Source organism: Rhineura floridana, chromosome 2 (assembly GCF_030035675.1).
Source record: "Rhineura floridana isolate rRhiFlo1 chromosome 2, rRhiFlo1.hap2, whole genome shotgun sequence".
Classification (NCBI taxonomy): Eukaryota; Metazoa; Chordata; class Lepidosauria; order Squamata; family Rhineuridae; genus Rhineura; species Rhineura floridana.
The window spans coordinates 134158530-134180577 of NC_084481.1; the positions used below are offsets into that span (position 1 = coordinate 134158530).

The 22048-nt window shown below is 42.1% G+C and overlaps 1 protein-coding gene across 9 annotated transcripts in view; it reads right to left on the reverse strand.

Moving 5' to 3' along the window:
* Positions 1-2188: 2188 nt before the first annotated feature.
* Positions 2189-22048, reverse strand: part of BBOX1 (gamma-butyrobetaine hydroxylase 1) — a 78374-nt gene continuing 58514 nt past the window's right edge. For all 9 annotated transcript variants that reach the window (XM_061610598.1, XM_061610596.1, XM_061610594.1 and 6 more), the window contains 4 exons: positions 12861-12966; positions 4041-4237; positions 3390-3556; positions 2189-2365 (listed from right to left, as the gene is read on the reverse strand). In XM_061610598.1, coding sequence (XP_061466582.1) covers positions 2205-2365; positions 3390-3556; positions 4041-4237; positions 12861-12966 — 631 coding nt within the window. In that variant the 3' untranslated portion in view covers positions 2189-2204. The remainder of the gene's footprint in view (positions 2366-3389; positions 3557-4040; positions 4238-12860; positions 12967-22048) is intronic.

The window sequence follows — 22048 nt, forward strand, 5'->3', positions numbered from 1 at the left end:
GAGAAGAGCAATTTGTTTCAGATGTAATATTATTTCCGTCTATTTTAGTATGATCTAAAATAGAACGAATCTGGTCAATTTTGGTCTCGAAAAATGTAGCAAATTCTTGACAGCGAGTCTGAGAATGAACTGTATGTGAAGCAGGTTGTGATGGATGCGGGAGATTATTCACTATGCGGTAAAGTTCTTTTGGTTGATTATTCGCTGAAGCAATTTCCCTTGAATAGAAGGACCTTTGGGCTGCATGTCTAGTAGAGGTATAGATTTTGACAAATTTTTTGACAGCAACTCGATCCAGTGGGTCTTTTGACTTTTGCCAACGACGTTCTAAACGCCGATAAGAACGCTTCATATTTAACAATTCTTTTGAGAACCAAGGAACAGGTTTAGGTCTAGCCATTTTCAATGGACGAAGAGGAACAATTGAGTCTATTGTTTCTATCAGCCTATTATTCCAGGTGTTGATAAGAATATCAATTGAATCTCCCGTATGGACATCAGGATAGTTTTTGAGCCTAGATAAGAATACAGCTTGGTCTAGTAATCTTCTGGGATGGTATAATTTGGTAGAAGGTGGGGTCTTAGATGGGGGAGGTGTGAGTGATAGTTTGAATTGGATCAAATGATGATCAGACCAGAACAGTGGAGAGATAACAATATTCTCGACTTGAAAGTCGTTCGTATCCGAAGTTGACTGGAAGATGAGGTCAAGAGTGTGGCCAGCAGTGTGAGTAGGGGCCTACACGTTGTTGGAATCCCAATGTTGACATCAGAGTCATGAAATTTTTTGTTGATCGAAGGGAAAAAGATTCTGCATGAATGTTAAAATCTCCCAACACTAAAATATTAGGGGATTTCAGCATCAATCCTGAGATTAGGTCAAATAATTCAGATAAGGAGTTTATTGAGGAATGAGGTGAACGATAAATTAATAGGATTACAATAGGGTTCTGGTGGTTGAATTTTAAACAGAGGGATTCAAAACCAGAGTAGTGCTGAGACAATAGCCTAGATAGAGAGATAGTTTTATGATGAATAATGGCTACTCCCCCTCCTCGATTGTCTAATCTAGGCTGATGGAAGGCAGAATATCCTGGAGGACAGAGACAATTAAGGTTAATACCCCCTGCGTCTTCCAACCAAGTTTCAGTTATGCATGCGAGATCAGCATGTTCGTCTTTAATAAGATCATAAATGATTGTAGTTTTATTATTAACTGATCTCGCATTAAAAAGTAGAACTGAGTAATCCAATTGTGTTGATTTGGTTTCAGGGTGGCGTGTTTCTTTTTTTAAGGGTACCCGAATTGGTGTGACAATGCAACGGGTTGGACGAGGACTATTTGAAAATCGAAAGATATTATGACGGTTGTGTCTCCCTTTTCCTAATACAATGGATATAGGTCTATTAATAAAAAGTAGTGCCAGTTTGTCTTTCAGATAATCCTTTTTACTTGATTAGAAGATAAAATGTGTTGTTGCTGTACATGCAACATACAAATAGGAAGACTCACATATTGCCACTTTAAAACTCTGAATATCGGTGATTGTTGCTAGAATTATTATAATAATTTTACCCCATTTTCTGTCTATAGGGCAGCTTACAATAATAATAAACTGTAAAATCACAGTATCTAAAATCAATATTTTTTTAAAAAAAACCCTAATCAATAAAATATTTTTAAAAGGTGAAGAGCAGCCAGACAAAACAATAAACATATCAGTATCCTTCAAAAGCTTGCTGAAACAAAATGCCCTTGCTTGCAGAAGACTAGCAATGATCTAACTGTGTGGACTTAAAAGGGGAAGGCATTCCATAAAGTAGGTGGAGTGCAGAAAAGTCCCCCTGTTCTGGCATCTTTGCTAACATGGTTTCCAAAACATAGGTCTTCATATGACTTGCTGCAAATCCTTCATTACTTGTGTTTTGTCATCTTTGTTGCTTCCTTTCCCACAATATTCCGGAAAAACCAGGACGTTGCCCAGGGTATGGATGGCGTGAAAGGGTATCTATATGCTATTGTGTTAACTACTCACGTTACCCCTATTGCAGAGATCAAACAGAGTTTTAACAGGATAGCTAGAGCTATGTTAGCCAGGAATTCCCTGAGAACAGTGGAAAAATATTAGATCCGTTTGTCTTTGGGGGAAGACTCTCTAGCCCCTGCACAGGCTGCAGGTCCTCAGCCGTTGAATTTTCAAGCATTACTTTCTAACCAGGACATTCTTCTGTAGTATTCGGAGCCTTGACATCACCACATCCCAATCTGCATAGGCCCCTTCAAGGTGACGGGATAATTCTGTTCCTGCCTGGTAACTTTGTCGACCATGAAGTAAACGCCAGTTGTCAAATACCACTATTTCACCTATAAAGATGATAAATACAAGTAGTAGTGAGTATTTATACAGTTATCAAAAATGTGACAGACCACAAGACCTCATTGATAACATTTTGGGTGAGTGAAATTCCAATAAGGTAATTTTGTTTTGATGTAGGGATGGTTAATATGTCATGAAACACGGTCATGATTAAGAATGGCCTAAGACAGGGGTTGCACAAATGCATACTTAATTCATGTTAGGCACCCAGGCTACAGAATTAGTCTTAATACCCAACTGGGGTTACTTTAGCATGGTTGGGGTTTTAAAATTCCTTTTAGCACAGTCTTGTAGTGAGCACTTAGATTTGTAATGGGAAATATCAAGAGAATTTTGTTTCAGATGCAACTGTATGTGTGGACATCTGTTATAAAATTAGAAACAGATATAAAAAAAGAACTTTTTCAGAGCGGATTTCCAAAGCAATATGTTTTGTATTTCGCAGAAAGAGAGGATTTAAATCTTCTCCCTCTCCATAAAACTAGGGAGAACTGACAATAAGGATTATTATACAGACACAAGAGTTGGGATGATGAAGAAATTCAGTTCTGTTCACATTTTAATGTGCTTCTCCCTAATTCACATTTCCTGAAACAAAATGCAAACTGAAACCGATCAAAATTCACACTTATCATGTTTTAAATGCAGTTCTCCAATCAAAAAATGTGTACAAAAATGTATATATTAGGGGGAAGTGTTCCTAAAAATGCATACATTGATGAAAATAATATACAAAAACGCACTACATTAGGAGAAGTTCCTTGCAAAAAAGATATAGTAGGCAAAACATGTATATTAGGGGAAATATGCACTAAAATGCTGATGAAGTTTCATGAGGACTTTTTTTTTTAAAAAAAGGAAACTTAGGAAATTCAATGAACTGAATTTAAGATTGGAAAAATGAGAAAGTGAGAAAAACCAAAATTGACAGATTCATCTATTTCTACATAAGAGAATTGTTATTCTTGCTAATAAAAACATTTTTATTAATGATGCAGTTAGTTTACTTACCTGGTTTCATTTTGTAGGTATATTTATTGTCTGTGCTGTTTAACAGATTAACATACTCTTTGAGAGCAGTATAAAAGGGCTTTATTTTTTCAGGAGATATGTTAAATATTGTGTCTCTGGTTGCATTATTAAAGTTGATACGAACCACTTGGCCCTTCTCATCTACACTGTTGAGAAACAGAAAGAGCAAAATGTGCTATCCTGAAAATCAAGTCTTTCAGTAATTTCGTATGTGTACGAAAACATAGTTCATAATAATTTCAAATAGTTTCATCTTAGTTCACAAAATCTATATACTACTTGAATGTAAAGACCTCTAACTGGTTTACAAAAAAAGGGCTTCCCCCCAAAGCAGTTCTTCATTACAATGCAGCACTCTGACAGAAAGCAGAACTAAAGATATAAAGATAAATTTATTCCAAAAACAAAACCCCCAAAGAAGAAAGGTATATTATGACTTAATAAATCTAATAGTATTAGACATTTTAAAAAGTTGTTTTTTCCCTTGCCACAAGGTGGCAAGCTCATTTTCTGTTATTGAAATTATGCAGTTAGTTGTTGCCTGTAATTCAGGATTAAACAGCTAGACAGAGCAGTCAATATAGGATAAACTCCTGTTGTGATATAAAAAGATATGTCATTGTTACTTACTCTATAATTTTTTGTTTGGACTGCACAGAGAAATCGCAGTAATCAACCCCAATGTCTGTGAAGTCCACATAGGTGGAAGTCAGGATTTGGAAGGCTTGAGGATTTTTTTCCTTAAGTTTGTTTGCTACATGAAATCCATCCACAACTTCACTCTCTCCCCCAGAAGGAGTCTGTTTTATACAATGCAGTAACTGAATCTGTAACAAATTAATACGACGTTATAACAGGCACTCTTCTAGAAACATAATCATTAACGGTCATCAGTTTGTTGCTATGGGCTACATAAAAAAAATCAGAGTCATAAAATCATAGAATAGTAGAGTTGGAAGGGGCCTATAAGGCCATTGAGTTCAACCCCTTGCTCATTCAAAGTTTGAATTAGTATTTTATAGATCTCTTTGTTATTAACCTGCTGCAAACCTATCCTAGGTCTTCAGGATGAACTGGTCTAGGTTTTTAAAAAAATATCTGACAAAGATACTGACTGAGCACAGCTTTATACCTGTTGTAAATGTTACCAGTATTGTTCCACTAGCAAATGGCTATAATACTTGAATCGGGCACAAATCATCCATTGTATCACTTCATCACTCTTAGCATTTTCTGGTAGGAGATTCAATTTCCATGCAAAAGAACAGCTGGCAATGAATGGAACTGCTGACCGATAGCCACTGATACAGCTGCTTGTCTTGGCTTTTGCAACTACTCAAGGAAAATGAGGGAGCTATCCAGCAGCAATTGTATTCAGGCAGTTTATTAAAACTGATTAAAACTGAAACAATAAATTTATGGTGCAAAAATTATGGGGAGCTTTATAAAAGATCCCCAAGTCTAATCATATTGTTCTGGGAACAGTATAGCATTGGGACAAGTGAAAAGACAACTCTCTAGGCATTTCTTTATATTAATAGTCATTAATGGTCACTTGATGTTCCTATGGCTAAGAACGCTAATCACTTTTATCTTCAGGACCAAGGACTGAAATCAGTGCTATCTGCCCATGTCTGTGGCAGGAAGAGTAAGGAGTAGGGTCTGGTAATAGCTGGGTGTGTTGGACATCAGCTTTCATGGGCCTACCCCTTTCAAGGCAGTTGGGATTGAGCCCAGACCTCTCCAAATGTTGGGGTCTGTGATGCCCCTGTAAATGTTGTGCAGTAATTATGGTAAGTGTCGGTTTTGTAGGGTAAACGTGTTAAGTAGAGTAAGTGAGAGGTGGGAGTACAGGTGTTGAGGAATGCTGAGGTGTGGTTGGCTGAGCGTCTGGGTGATTGAAGGTATAAATGAGAGAATGACAGTTGGAGAGGGTTGTTGGTTCTGGGTTTTGGAGGGGTGGATTTGTGTTTAGGCGGGTAGTGAGGCAGGTTTTAGGACTAAGATATATAAAGAGAAAACTATCATATGTAACCACACACGTTGATTGAACTTATAGTAATCTTGTTTATTCCTTGTGTTATTAAATAGTTTTGGTTTAACAACATGCCTGATGCTTGGCTGGGATATTACAGACCAGAAGGGTGGGTAGAGCAAATGCCAAAGCTGGGAACAGTATTAATGGTGCAGCAGTAAAGGGACAGTGTAATAGCAGCAGGTATCCAAAGCAACCCAGGGCTGTAATCTTTAAAGGCAGAAAGATACAGGGGGGTTGTGGCCTGTAAGTGCACCCAGACACTACATAGCAATCTGTGGAGGAGACTAAGGCACATTCTCAGGGCAGCATTGTGTTAAGAGTTACCATTACTTTCTCTTACTTTCCTCAAACGTACAAGTTGAGGACGGGCTAGTGGGAAGGGTTCCAGAGATACCAGAGCTTGTCCTAGATTAGGTCCTAGATTTATATATGTTACATAGGTCTTCAACCAGTGGGTCGGGACTCACAGGTGGGTAGAGAGGCCAGTCCAGGTGGAGCAAGGGCGCTCTGTTCATGTTCTAGTCTATTTCTATGGCTTTCTAGACTTTGCCTAGAATGGAAGGATGCTGAGGACTAGAATGCTAAGGTGTTGGCTGTGGTGGGATAGCTCAGTTGCCCAGTGGCTGCCACCATGGCAGCAGCTCAGAGTCCACACAGGGACAGCAGTGGTGGCTGCAGGAAGTGAGAGATGGAAGGAGCAGGGATACCATACCATTCTCACCCCACTCCCTGCAACCTGAACTAGGGCTGGGTAAGGGTGAAAGTTCCTTGCTGGGCAGAGAAGGGGATCAATGTATAGGTCTCTCTGTACAGTTGTCCTGTTCCAAATGCCTCAAGTGGCCCTGCTCCCATTTCACTTCTCTCTGCTTCATATACTTCATATCTATTGAGGCCAAGACAGACAACAGCGCTTTGTGTGCTTGTTTTATACTGTACGTTATGTGTTTCATTTTGTGACAGATGTAATCTGCCATTTGGTGAACAGTGGGCTCTATAACTTCCATAAATAGACCATCAGTGGGATGTTCCATGATATAATCCAGGTCCTCTGAATTATATGTGAAATGGACTGGGATGGTATCAACCCATCACTAAGCAGAAGGGAAGCTGTCATAGAATTATAGAATCGTAGAGTTGGAAGGGACCTATATGGCCATCGAGTCCAACTCCCTGCTCAGTGCAGGGATCCAACTGAAAGCACACCTGACAGGTGGCTGTCCTGCTGCCTCTTGAGTGCATCCAGTGTTAGCGAGCCCACCACCTCCCTAGGTAGTTGGTTCCACTGGCATACTGCTTTAACTATTAGGAGGTTTTTCCTGATGTTCAGTCAAAATCTGGCTCAGAAATGTAGTCAGCGAAGGAGAAACAATGGGTGAGTACAAAGGAGTAGTGGTTTGGTGGCGAGAGCACAGGCATGTAGCTTGCTCTGAGGGAAACTGCTGCTCCTTTACAAACAAGCACTCTCTGGAAACTTAACTTGGTTTTCCCCACCCAATACTTGTCTTCAATGTTTGTATTAAGTAAATGAACAGATATAACAAAACAACTAAGTCTCCTTTATTCTCTCCTCAGAAGAAACTGAATGTGTAAAAGGCTACCCCTAGAACTTGCTATGGCAGAGGTTCTCAAACTTTCTACCCCCAGGTCCCACTTCAGATGGATGCAAATTACTGAGGTCAACCAGTCACAAAATAGTGGGGCAGGGGCAGAGCCAGTCCAAAATGGTGGCACACAGAGGCAAGATTTTGGCATAACCAGCAGACAGTTATATCATTTTGTACTGATACCGAATTCACCTTTGGAAATTGCTAAATTCATTGCCACAGCATTTTCTCAAGCTAAGCAGTTATTTCCTCTGGAGGTATTGTTACTCAGTCCCAGTTTAGGCAGAATTTGCAGGTGCTCTAAATGGAGAAGGCTTTTTATTTTATATTTTTCCCTCCCCACACCTTTCAAAGTATTTTTAACGATCTCCTGTAATTTCTTCTCCCATTTTCCTTTTACACTCAACTGGGAGGCACTGAGGGTAGCTGGTTCCAACATCTGGAAGACTGGCTATTTGCCTATCCTGAATGGGGTTACTCTCCCTCTAAAATAACAGGTGAATAGTTTGAGGGTGCTGCTGCATCCATCTTTGTCACTTGAGGCTCAGATAGCCTTGGTGGCTAGGGGTGCCCCTTACACAGCTATGGCTGGTATACAAGCTACGGCTATCCTTGGACAGGGATAGCCTGGCTGTGATGGTTCATACACTGGTAACCTTTAAGACTTGATTTTTGCAATGCACTCAATGTGGGGCTACCCTTGCACCTGATGTGGAAGCTCCAGCTGGTGCAAAATGCTGTGGCAGACTCTTGATAGGGACAGACCACCACCAGCACATAACTCTGGTGCACAAAAGCTTGCACTGCAGCCCATATGTTGCTAAGCCAATGTATAATTTACAATGCCCTTAACAACGTGGGTCCAGGGTATCTTAAGTACTACCTGATCCCTTATATCCCAGCCTGATCACTAAGATCTTTGGGGGAGTCTCGGCTGATGTTCCCCATGGCTCAGATGCATGGCTTGTAACAACTAGAAGCTGTGCTTTCAGTGTAGGCCCAAGCCTATGGAACGCCCTCCCTACTGAACTTCAGGTGCATGATTAAGACCTTTTTGTTCCAACAAGCATTTTAAGGTAGTGATTTTATGATTATTTTATTGTTTGTTTTATGTATGGCTAGTTTTTATGTACACCACTTGTAAATGTAAATGATTAAGCAGCATATAAACTTTATGCCGAGGCTGTCTTATCTGGCGCAGCTCAGGACTTCATTGCCTCCATGACAACAATGGGGCTGTCTCAATTTTCTACTGGCCCAACGCATGTGTCGGGACATACTCTTGATCTGATCTTCGCCACTGGACATGGAGATGGTGATCTGGTGGTGGGGTGTTTTTCATCTACCCCATTGTCATGGACAGATCACCGCTTGTTGAGATTTAGACTCACAGCGGCTCTTTCCCTCTGCAAAGGTGGAGGATCTATTAAGTTGATCCGCTCCCGGAGCCGGATGGATCCCGTAGGTTTTCAGAGGGCTCTGAGAGATTTTCCGGCTGATAGGACCGGTGCTCCTGTCGAGGCCCTGGTCGCACTGTGGAATATGGAAATGACCCGGGCTATTGACATGATCGCTCCCGCGCGCCCCCTCCAGTGTAGAGCTCATACCGCTCCGTGGTATACTCCGGAGCTGAGAGCGATGAAACAAGAGAGGAGGAGGCTGGAGTGCAGATGGAGGAAAACTCCCAGTGGATACAACTATGCTTTGGTAAGTGCCACCAATAAGTTGTATACAAAAGCGGTAAGGACAGCAAAGAAGCTCTATTTTGCTGCCTCTATTAGATCATCTTTATGCCGCCCAGCGGAGCTTTTTAAAGTCGTGCGAGGGCTCTTACACTCTGGCCCCCACGATACTATGGAAACATCTGAGACCCGCTGCAACGAAATTGCTGGACACTTTCAAGATAAGATCACATGTATCCGCAGGGACCTTGACTCTGATGTTGTGACAGATGAATCCATTGAAGTGTCCGGAGCACGGCCTTGTCCTTCTTTATTGGATGAGTTTCAGTTGGTGCAGCTCGAGGAAGTGGACAAGGTGCTTGGAATGGTTCGGGCAACCACGTCTGTTCTGGATCCTTGCCCATCTTGGCTAGTGAAAGCTAGCAGGGCTGGGACCACCGGTTGGGCCAAGGAAGTGGTTAACGCCTCCTTGAGGGAGGGAGTAGTCCCTGGTAGCCTCAAGGAGGCAGTAGTGAGACCTCTTTTAAAGAAACCCCCCAGATAATCTGAATAACTATAGACCGGTGGCGAATGTCCCTTTTTTGGGCAAGGTTTTGGAGCGGGTGGTTGCCAGCCAACTCCAGGCGCTCTTGGATGAAACCGATTATCTAGATCCGTTTCAATCCGGTTTCAGGCCCGGTTTTGGCACCGAAACAGCCTTGGTCGCCCTGTATGATGACCTTTGTCGGGAGAGGGACAGGGGGAGTGTGACTCTGTTGATTCTCCTTGATCTCTCAGCGGCGTTTGATACCATCGACCATGGTATCCTTCTGGGGAGACTCACGGAGTTGGGTGTCGGGGGCACTGCTTGGCAGTGGTTCCGCTCCTACTTCGCGGATCGTCACCAGAAGGTAGTGCTTGGGGAACATCACTCGACACCATGGACTCTCCATTGTGGAGTCCCCCAGGGATCGGTCTTGTCCCCCATGCTTTTCAACATCTACATGCAGCCGCTGGGTGCGGTCATCAGGAGTTTTGGAGTGCGTTGCCATCAGTACGCTGATGACACGCAGCTCTATTTCTCCTTTTCATCTTCCTCAGGTGAGTCTGTTGATGTGCTGAACCGTTGCCTGACCACGATAATGGACTGGATGAGAGCTAATAAACTGAGACTCAATCCAGACAAGACCGACACATTGTTGGTGAACGCCTTCCCTGCTCAGATGGTGGATGCTTACCCTGTTCTGGATGGAGTTACACTCCCCCTGAAAGAACAGGTACGTAGTTTGGGGGTTCTTTTTGATTCTTCCTTGTCTCTCGAGGCCCAAGTGGCCTCGGTGGCACGGAATGCGTTTTACCATCTTCGTCTGGTAGCCCAACTACGCCCCTATCTGGACAGGGACGACCTCGCCTCCGTTGTCCACGCTCTGGTAACTTCAAGATTGGATTACTGTAATGCGCTCTACGTAGGGCTGCCCTTGAAGACAGTTCGGAAGCTTCAGCTGGTGCAGAACGCAGCTGCCAGATTATTGACGAGGACCAGTCGGTCTTCGCATATAACACCTGTCCTGGCGCGTCTGCACTGGCTTCCTATTTGCTTCCGGGCGAGATTCAAGGTGCTGGTTTTGACCTATAAAGCCTTACACGGCGTGGGACCTCAATACCTTGTGGAACGCCTCTCTCGCTATGAACCTACCTGTTCACTTCGTTCAGAATCTAAGGCCCTCCTCCGGGTACCAACCCATCGGGAAGCCCGGAGGGTGGTTATGAGATCTAGGGCCTTTTCTGTGGTGGCCCCTGAGTTGTGGAACAGCCTCCCGAAGAGGTACGCCTGGCGCCTACACTTCCATCTTTTCGGCGCCAGGTAAAGACCTTTTTATGCTCCCAGGCATTTTAATCTTCTTAACCTTTTTAATCTTTTAATCTGTATTTTAATTTTTGTAGCATTTATTTTGTTTTTGCTGTGCTTTTCGTTGTTTGTTTGTATATGTTTTTGTATTTTTATTATGATATATTGTATTTTATTTTGTTTGTTCACCGCCCTGAGACCTATTTCGCTAAGGGCGGTATATAAATTGAAATAATAAATAATAAATAAATAATAAATATATTCCTCCCTCAACTGCCAGTTTGTTTCATCCTGCCTCCCTGGTCCTTTTACATTTACTTCTTCCTCCTAGAACTGCTTTCCTCTCTTACCCCTCCCTTTCAATTCCCAGTTTATTTATTTATAAAATTATTATTTTATTAATAGTAAGAAATAGTTAATAACTATTATATTATCTCACTTTCTAATTTTCTCTGGCCCTTTCCCTTCAGAGGAGACCTTCCTTCCCTCCTCCTCCCAAGTAACTTCTCCATCTCCCAGCCACCTTTACTCAGCATCCAAGGAGGTGCTGGTGCTGGCATTGATTTAACCAAAAGGCAATGGCATAGCTCAGGGTAGGGAGAAGGCACTGAGACCCACCTGAAAGTGGCCAGAGGCCAGTTGATGGGCTCCAGGTCACTGTTTGAGAAACACTGTTGCAAAAGTCTAGTGGCAGAAAACGTATTTTTTGGAGTCACTTTTTGCTACTCATAAAATATCTTGGTAAAATTTCAAAAAGTACTGTAAAACTAGGCAACATGTGAGAATATGCAGATGGCAGAGAGCTTCCAAAATTGTTTTTCAAACTTATTTCCTAAAACTATTTCTGAATTTAAAAAGATTATGAACAATACCATATGGCAGTGTGTAATTCTTGGCACAAATGAGATAGTGAGCTAAGTTTCCCACTTGAGGAATACCCATCCATTCCCATGCCACATCCACTTGAACAGCATCTAGATGAATTTTCAAGGCAGTATACTAGCCTGAAAGATCTGGCACACATTTAGAAGCACATGATGTTGGCTTGCTCAATTCATTAATAATATGATTGCTACAAATTGTCTGAGGGCCTACAGTTTCCTACAGTATCTGCATTCCACACATTAATCTCCTGCCTTTGCAAATGCAGGCAGAAGGTTAGGGATTCTGTCAGTGTCAGAAGTTCAGTAGGTTGTTAAAGCACTGTACAGATTTTTTTCATGTTCTCCACTGAAACACCTTTGCTCTTCAATAAATGGATGCTCTCCTATGATCAACTCTATCCATATTTACCATAGCTACAGATAAGTGCCGAGTTGAGTTTGATTCAGGAGTTGACTTGGAGTGTCTACATCAGCCTTCCCTAACCTGATGCCCCCATCAGCCCCAGAAAACAGCCCCAGAGGGCACCAGGTTGATGAAGTCTGGTTTACATGGAGAACAACTTGTTGGAAACAGTGTAAACTGCACCAGAAGGTGTATTCATGCTGTTCAGTTTGCACTTCTTGGAACTGTTGGAAATCAGCAGATTATACTGTTAGATCTTTGATCATCTGCAGTTGGTACATGCCTGTGGGGCCTGGTTAGTATGTGAGAGACCACTGTAAAGATCTCTCACTTTTTCCTAGCAGGAAAATTCCAGAATGTGGTATGGCTCCTCCTGTCTTTGAAATCTTCTTTGCAGAATGTCACGGGTATTGTTTTTAATCTAATCCTGTTTTTTCTGTGGTTCTTGAAGATGAGGATTAGCCAATGTGGTGATCTCCAGATGCTCCAACCCAGCCAACATGGCCAATTGCCTGGGATGAGGAGAGTTGTAGTCCAGCGACATCTGTGGGGCATCATGTTGTCTACCCTTGTTGTAAAGTGCCTACACTTTCTCTTGTGTTGGTGTATGTGTGAGTGTGTGTGTGAGAGAGAGAGAGACAGAGAGAACACAGGTGAATTGACTGAAGCTGAATCTAGAAAGAATAACATAATCGGTGGCAAATTTTATGACAAACAGGTAGAATGGGGTAACATATGGAAATAAAATTTGGTCACTGAGAATAGGATTCACAGGACAGCAGCAACAGCTAAAGGATCTTTTCAACAACTGGCTCCTGCCTGGGCTTACAGGATAAGGACAGGTAGAAATTTAAACAAATAATGAACAAACATGTGCTTCTGATAAGCTGATTGTTGATAAATTTCCAGTTCTGGCCCTGCGTCACTGCGTCTTACTTTATTTAATATTCTAGGAACATTGCCTTCACCCAGACACCCCATTTTTTCCTCCCCTTGCCCTTTTCCTCTTACCCCAGGTGGAAATTGCAGCGCAGGGTAATCGGTATGAAAACTTAACTTCTCAGTTGTGTAAGCCACATTGTTCGCATCCACTTTATCTTGTACTTGCCATGTAGGCCTTCATAACAAGAGGGGGGGGAAAGAGGGGAAGGGATAAAATTGTAATTGTCTGCCTATAAAACTGGCTCCAAAAGTATCTAAAAAAGCCTGGCTGGTCATAAAATTAATACCTACTGTACGTGGGTCATCAATGCCTCCCTCTGTAATGCCTTTGATAAAGTCTTTAGAGTCGAACATTCATCAGAGAATGAAGGGGAAGGTCTGTAACTTCATGGTAGAGAATGTGTTTTGCATGCATAAGGTCCCCAGGTTCAATCCCTGGCATCTCCAGGTAGGACTGAAGCTCTGGAGATACCAGTCAGTACAAACAATGCTGAGCTAGATGGACCAATGATTTGATGTTGTAAGGCAACTTCCTGTATTCTTATGATTCCCTAAGGCAGCCTTTCTCAACCTGGTGCCCTCCAAACGTTTTGGAGCATAATTCCCATCTGCCCCAGCTAGCTTGGACAATGGTAAGTAATACTGGGATTTGTAGTTCAAACCATCTGGAGGGCATTTCCCCAATCTGGAACTGGGAAAAGCTGACCAAAGGAATGGAAGAGGGCAAATAAAGATGCTGAGGAGCATCTTGCCTCAGTTATCCATGCTATGGTAACCTCTAGATTGGACTACTGTAATGCACTCTACGTGGGGCTACCTATGAAGACGGTTCGGAAACTTCAGCTAGTGCAAAATGCTGCGGCCAGAGTTCTCACTGGGACAAAGAAATTTGACCATATAACACCTGTCCTGGCGCAGCTGCACTGGCTACCGATATGTTTCCGGGCCAGATTCAAAGTGTTGGTTCTTACCTATAAAGCCCTAAACGGCATTGGACCGCAATACCTGATGGAGCGCCTCTCTCGCTATGTACCTACCCGTTCACTACGCTCGACGTCGAAGGCCCTTCTCCGGGTCCCAACCCATAAAGAGGCCCGGAGATCAACAACTAGATCTAGGGCCTTCTCGGTGGTGGCCCCCGAACTATGGAATGCCCTCCCAGACGAGATACGCCTGGCGCCTTCTCTGTTATCTTTTCGGCGCCAGGTAAAAACTTACCTTTTCGCCCAGGCTTTTTAAATTTTGTAAATTTTTAAATATTTTAATTTAACATTCTAAACTTAATATGATCTTAATTTATAAATCTCAATGGCAATTTTATTAATGTTTTATAATTGTACTATATATATATATATTTTTCCACACTTGCTCATATTTTAATTGTGATTTTATTTGTTGTACACCGCCCTGAGAGCTTTCTGCTATAGGGCGGTCTAGAAATATAATTAAATAAATAATAAATAAATAAATAAAAATGCTTCTTCTAGCATGTCTGCTTCCAGAGATCCTTCTTGTTCTTTTCTTAACTACAAGTTTTGTTTCATCTTTCCTGTTTCTGGTGGCAGATCATGCAGAGATAATAAACGGTTGAAAATATCATGCTCGGGCATAAGTAGCCTGTACTTATGGCCCTGAAGAAGGCAAGAAGGACAGACTTGTGGGTGTTGTGCCTTGGCCTTTGACACTTCTTATTCTCCTCTGAGAGCAGGTTGGGGAGAGGGAGAAAGGGGAAAGGCTTGTGTGGACCCCTGTGGAGAACCATGGCTCTGAGAACAGCTAATGCCAGAAGGGCTGGATTGTGAGAGAACAGATTATAGTTATTATGAGGGCTATCCCACATCTTTTCTAGTTGTTTAATTGTATGGATTTCAGGATGTAAAATTTTTAAAAAGCACACTTAGTTGATGTTTCATGCACGTGTTGTGGCAGGTATAATCTTAAGGACAAACTAGGTGTGATGTCAAATGTGGTTTTGCATTTAATGTTCATGTTTTTTAAAATGCAAAATGCAGCTACTTGGAGGGGTTTCCAGATAATTAGCGGGATCACAGTTGGTGGAGAGTAGGAGTTTAAGCCTTTCCTTCTCTGCCACAGTGCTGCTGAAAATTGTTATTCTGAAGCTGCTACACACATTGGAAGGAAGGTTTCTATTGGTTCCAATGAGTTTGCCTCCCAATGCAAACAGCAGGTTGAGAGAAGTGATTTTCATCAGAACCACAGCATGAAAGGAAAGAGTTAAAGCTCTCCTCCCCATCAATAGCAATCGTGATGATCAGGCTCCAAGCAACTGCTATTTGCATTTATGCATTTAACATCACAACTAGTTTATCTCTTAGAAGAGGCATCCCTCAGTCTCATACAAAACGGAATACTTTTGAAGAAAAGTATGGTTTAATTAATCAATTAAAACTTTTTAATTGAATCAATTGACTGAACACTGCAGCTCTAATTATTGTAAACACTAATTTGGGGTGCCTCATTGCCCCTACTTTTTCAATGAAATATTAATTTTGATATTGCTTGGGACAACAAAGGACTCTGTACAAAATTATCTTTGAGGATAAAACCAACACAAAATGTTGAGAGATATATACACATTTTACCTCTTCCCCTACCTAGCTAAGAACAGGCTGCACAATTTATGCTCCCCGTTTCCATTTGCATTTCTTGTGATAAACTAACATGAACAAGAGTGCCTTGCTTGACATCGGGGACAGATTATACATACACTGTGAAATGGTTGAAATACACATAGAAGATGAAACATTGCAATGCAGTCAAAATATGTTTTAAAGTGACAAAACATGAAACAGAGACCAAGACTACAAACCACATGCCCTGGTTTTAATGAGCTTTTAATCAGTCGAGACTGGTGGCTATGATGTCAGTGGGGCAGTGAATCAACTCCTGGTTTTGGTCCAAACTTTCAAGGAACTGTCCAAGAGGATTCACTGCCCAACTGACATCAGAGCCAGCAGTCTCCACTGGTTTTAATAAGGTTTGTGTGATGGAATCCAGTCAAGTGCTTATCAATACGTGTAACCCATGTAATCACGGAACCGTCATGAAAATAATTTTAAAAGAAATATTAACCTATTTTTGGTGTAGACCAAATATTCAAGGTAGTGCCCACTGAAAAGCATTTATTTTATATAACATCTCAATTCAATATGAACCACTCATCTAAATGGTGCACCTATCATGTATCCAAGGTTTTGAGTTAGGCCTAAGATTGCAAGCACAGGAACGAGTAGGCTTTTGAAATTTTGGAAATATCTGAATAATTGTCATGATAGTGTTTAAATGTCATGGGGAATTCTATATGATGATATTGTACATTATGTAGTCAAGAGAGCGTGAGCTCAGTTCTGAAATATGACAACCTCAACCACATTTCCACACTGCCCAATTTGCATTATGTCATCTAGGCTTGACAGTATGCTTGGCCTCTTTAATTAAAAAGACTCCAAAGCAATTTACTGGTTCCCAAGCAATTTAATCCTTGTGTCTTCCTTGCTTCTGATAAATTATATTTTACTTTTTTGTTTTATTTAATTTATTTGCATATCATGTGTTGTGTGGATTTATGCACTAGAACGTTACTTCTATGTTAGGGGATACAATATTAAATGCAGCCCAATACCAATCTGGATATGAACAGAGGAAGCTGTAACTAAGAGACAAGGAACCTAAGCAAAGATGCCTGAGGGAAAAAGGGATGAAGTAATGGAGGATGCAGGATCTGAAAGAGAAGGAGAAAGGAAAAGTGGGAAAGGTCTCACACAGGACCTTCATACTTAGAGGCCTAAGTAACACTGGCTAGTGGTGGGTGAAACCTCAAAATGGAATTATGCAGCATAATCTGCTAAATTTTCCAGACCCAAGTCTGGAGTCCAACCAAAATTGGTGAACTCTAATCAAATTAGTATGTGAAATTCTGTGACTGCAATTCAGGCTGGGATATACTGCAGCATGCTCTGAGACAGGTTCCCTTTCTGTACATGTATGTATGTAATATATATGTGTCTGTATGCAAGCAGCAGTTGCTTGATCAGTCCTGGTCTTCATAGAATCATAGAATAGTAGAGTTGGAATGGGCCTATAAGGCCATCAAGTCCAACCCCCTGCACAATGCAGGAATCCAAATCAAAGCATTTCCGACAGATGGCTGTCCAGCTGCCTCTTGAATGCCTCCAGTGTCGGAGAGCCCACTACCTCTCTAGGTAATTGATTCCATTGTAGTATGGCTCTAACAGTTAGGAAGTTTTTCCTGATGTCCAGTTGAAATCTGGTTTCCTGTAACTTGAGCTCATTATTCTGTGTCCTGCACTCTGGGACAATCGAGAAGAGATCTGGCCCTCCTCTATGTGACAACCTTTCATGTACTTGAAGAGTGCTATCATATCTCCCCTCAGTCTTCTCCAGGCTAAACATGCCCAGTTCTTTCAGTCTCTCCCCATAGGGCTTAGTTTCCAGTCCCCTGATCATCTTTGTTGCCCTCCTCTGAACCTGTTCCAGTTTGTCTGCATCCTTCTTGAAGTGCGGAGACCAGAACTGGACGCAGTATTCAAGATGAGGCCTAACCAGTGCTGAATAGAGGGGAACTAATACTTCATGTGATTTGGAAACTATACTTCTGTTAATGCAGCCTAATATAGCGTTTGCCTTTTTTCCCCCCAGCAAGGTTATTGCCCCTCTCCTGAATGATACTCTTAATTTGTCTGCTATCAGACATATAGTTAAACTATGGGCAGCTGCTATTGATGTTACACGGCCCCACTTCCATTTTCATCCAGCAACTGAGGCTATGTTGGATGGGGGGCGGGGCAGCTCTTCTTCCTAGGTAGTTGCTTCTTCCTGTCTCCATAGGCTATTTATAATGGGTGCTGTAAGTCCTTCAAGATCATTTTAAGTCCTGTAGTAATGTTCTGTTGGGCATCTGATGAAAGAAGTGGGACTTGATGATCTCTTTCTTTGTGTCAGCAGCAGATGATTCTCCTTATTCATGGATCTCACAGGAGCAGTTCTAACAAGAAGGTATATGAATCACTTATGTAGTTTTCCCCTCTCCTGCACATAGATGAACTGCCTCTCGATGACCAGCCAGATCTCTTTTGCAAGTGTCATTTATTACACATTGACTTGTTTCTTTATTTGAACCCAAAAGTTGAATTTTGCTTATGCATGCTAAAATAATGGTGTACAAATGAAATAACATTCATATTCATCAAAAGATGTTTGCATTGACTAAGATGGTTTTAAAAATTCTGCTCTGTTTTTTCCCCTCCAGTTATACAATCTTTTCATACTGTTATTGCATTTTTGGAGGAGGTTGGACAATGTGTTATTCTGCTTGCAATTTTTAATGTATGATTTTTTAAGGCATGGTGTTTGCATGTCTTTTAGATGTGAGGATCACACAAATAACAGTTATTAGCATTTACCATTTTATTACATTAGCTTAAAAGCTTTTTAGAGCTAAATAGGTGAATTTCTAAGGAAAGGATAACAAAATTCTGGCATAATGTTCTTTTAGAACCAGACCATAAACTTCTTAACTGAAAGGCTTCAACTGGCTCTTGGAGGGGAATTGGGGGAGGGGATACAACATTTGAGGAGGCTACACTGCTAAATAATAATAGATCTTCGGAAAGGAAATGGGTTCCAAGACTGAGAAAGAGTGACTATCACAAAGCAATGCGGTTGGAAGAAATCCAACAAAAGAATGAGTGTCTTCAGATATAGTAAAGGGCTTAAATGTATCCACAGAACACATCTCTCCCCACACCCTAAAAAAACCCAGTCATTCACACTCACTCCTTCATCACAAAGCATTTTTATTACTGTTTGTAGAGCACTTCTAAACACCCTAGGTATCACTTTATAGAAAACAAAGAGATATACTGTGGGTATGAAGGTGCAAGAGAATTTGTCTCCTAACTGATTTGGACAAATGGTTCTTCAAACCAGTTATCTTTTAAAGAAGCAAGAACATTACTGTAAGACTACAAACAACACCAATATTGTGAGAGTCTTCATTTGTGTTCAATGAGGAAAATATCAGAGGTAATTTCATAAGAACATAAGAAGAGCTGTGACTGGTCAGACAAAAGGCCCCCCCTGCTCTCATGGTGGCCAACCGAATGCCTATGGTAAGCCCACAAGCAGAACAGGAGTGCCACAGCCCTCTCCCCACTCATGTACCCCATCAACTGATATTCAGAGGCAAGCTGCCTCTGACGGAGCTGCCACCTAGGGAATGGGATGCCTCTGTCACAGCCCTGAAGGCTTTCTCTACCCACCTCTCCAACTCTCTTAGCTTCTCCAGGTCTTGCCCTGGAGCCTTGACCTTGGCCTCAGGAAAACTTGTTCTCTGAAGAACAGGAGCTCATTGCACTGAGCACACATCCACAACACCTGAATAGCAGGCAAACAGTTGTACATGTGTGTTTGCATAACCTCAAAGTTGCTATCTTCCTTTTGCTATTTGAATGCATTGGTGTTTATGATTATTACATATGTTGATATAGATGTGTGTAACCTCTTATGGGGAATGTGTGTTTTCACAAGTAATGAGATTGAGTTAAGAGATTGGATTTTATCTGAAGAAGATCCTATGAAACAGGACCTGACCGGAATCCTGTCATCTCTACTTCTGCATGCAGTATTTTGTTATTTATCCTCAGATTGGTATGCAGTTTGTGTTAGTGTGACCAACAGAATGTGTGTTTATTGGTCCATTGTTATCTGCACTTCTTTATTGGATTGTATTCAGTACTGTCTGTTAATTTCCCCAGTTTGTTGTTTTCTGCAATACTGTTCATCTGTTACACCAGTAGTTTGCAGTTGAGTGCTTTACCTCACTGTCTCATAAGGGGTTATAAAACTGCAGCTCCCATCATTTCTGCCCACTGGCCATGCTGGCTGGGGCTGATTGGGTTTGCAGTCAAACAATATCTAGAAGGCACCACGTTGGCTACCCCTGTTTTAATCCCCAATCTCAGAATGACAGTGCCTTGGGCTTCCTGATAAGAAGGAAAGACTATTCAACCACTTTAAGCCTATACCACTGGGGTATGCAATGTGGTGCCCTCCAGATGTTTTGGACCATAGCAGTTCTCATCAGCCCTGACCATTGGCCATTGTTGGAAGGCAGAGCTGGGGTCCCAATCCCGGGGAGCTGGATCCCGGAGAGTTGGGAGAAGAGTATTCGGATGGAAGGCAGAGGGAAGGGGGAGGAACTTCCCCCCTTTGGAGCGAAGACGAAACAGAGGAACTGCCAGTGATAAGGTTGCTTAGCAACGGGGAGCCTGAGCCCTCCCTGGACATTCTCACGCCTCCCCCTCTTTCAGGCTCAGAGCAAGAGGGGGAAGAGGGAGGGCTGCTCACAGCCAAAAAGCGGGGAGGCAGTTTACCATCAGCCCCTCCCCTATCCCCCATCCTGGAATCGGAAACTTCAGAAGAGGAGGGGGTGATGCTTCCCCCCTCACCGCGCACACGCAGACAGCTGAAAAGACAGGAGAGAAGAGGGAGAAGGCGGGCAGTACCTGAGGGGCAGTTAAGGAGGAGCGAAAGATTGCGTGCCCGTTTGGCCCCTTCTTAAAGAACAGGCGGGAAGAAGTCCCTTGCTCTGTCAACTTTCTCCCAATGCCGCAGGACCTGTATCCCCGTATTGCTTCATGAGAAAATGAAGTCTTTGTTTGGACATTACCCTAATAAAACACGAATTAACTACAGCCGTTGGTCTGGTTCCTGAGTCACATCCTGGGCCTCACAGCCATGCGGGCTGGAACTCATGGGAGTTGTACCGCAAAACATCTGGAGGACACTGTGTTGACTATCACTGCTATAGTGTTATGTGCTCTATGGAGAAAACTATTTCTGTAAATACTGCAATGAGTGCACAATAAATGCATACATATACACACAAAATAAACTATAGACATTAAACATGATATTTTAAATACAGCAAGTCAGGAAGGTATTTAGAGGGAACATTAGAGTTTTTTTGTCTTCTAATTGCCAAGTTAAAGTTATGTTGAAGGCTTGATTTGGAGATTGCATAATTCTACAGCTGACTATCAGCACAAGGATGAACTTGAGACATCATTTATTACACCTGGCAGTAAAAACAAGGTGATGGAAAACCCTCACCAGTCAGTGACAAAGGTCAAACCATGAATATTTACCAAACACTTGTGATAAACTGAATAGGATTTAAAAAGATGCCACCCAGAATATAATTTTTTTTCTTCCTTATCCGAATTGGTATTAGAACAAGAGAAGGTTGTGGAGTAAATGTGAGCCACCATTCCACTTTGCCCACATTCCAGCATTTTTTTGGATTCTGAGCCAAACCAGAGTTCTCATAAACCAGAATTATCTCTATAACATCTCTTTTTAAATCGTTAGTGACTTGCTGGACAAAGTTTCCAAGTGCTGCAATTGAAATATAAAGTGTCTGCTATCATTAGTGGGCTGCTGGCAAGTCTGGGATCCTGTCCCTAGCGTGACTGAGAATGGTGACTCCCTTTCTGAATCTTCTCAGATCTTGCCCTGCACTCCTGCAGCATTTCAGTTGCTGCATCAATTCTTCACTAGTCAACCCAGCCAATGGTGACCAATGCAGATCTAGCACACACTGTGTCGTTCACATGGTTGGTCTCCTATGCTTACTTTGAGGGCTTCTTAGAGGAAAAGGAGCCTGCCTTGTCTTGGATGCCTTCCTAGCCTGATGATTGTACCACTCAGACTACGCAATACATGCAGATCACACACTGGCCCCTATCAGCCAAATTAATTGTGGGGATCAGAAGCAATGAAATGGGCAAACCAGGAAGCTGTCATATGAGAGAGTCCTAAATGAGCTAGATGTCAGTGGTATGATCATCTCTGTGCCTTCCCAGCCATATACTTCAGCTTTGGTCATCATGCCCTTCCAAAGTGCACAAATTAATCTGTATGTAGGGGGACAATTTGCTTCTCTGACTACTCACTTAAGGGGAGAGTAGGAGCAATCTATAAGAGCAAACTGTATATAAATGTGTATATGAGTGTGTGCGTGCACAGATATACATATGCATGTAGGTGCAAAAGATGTCTCAGCCAGGGGATAATTGCTTTATAAGGTCAGGTCAAGACAACTCTAATTTAAGTGATTTGTTGAAATGTGCTCTTGAACCCTGATGTATACACAGGCAGGTTGCATCAACCTATACTGGTTCCCAACCACTACTCAGCTGAAAGAGAACACTGTG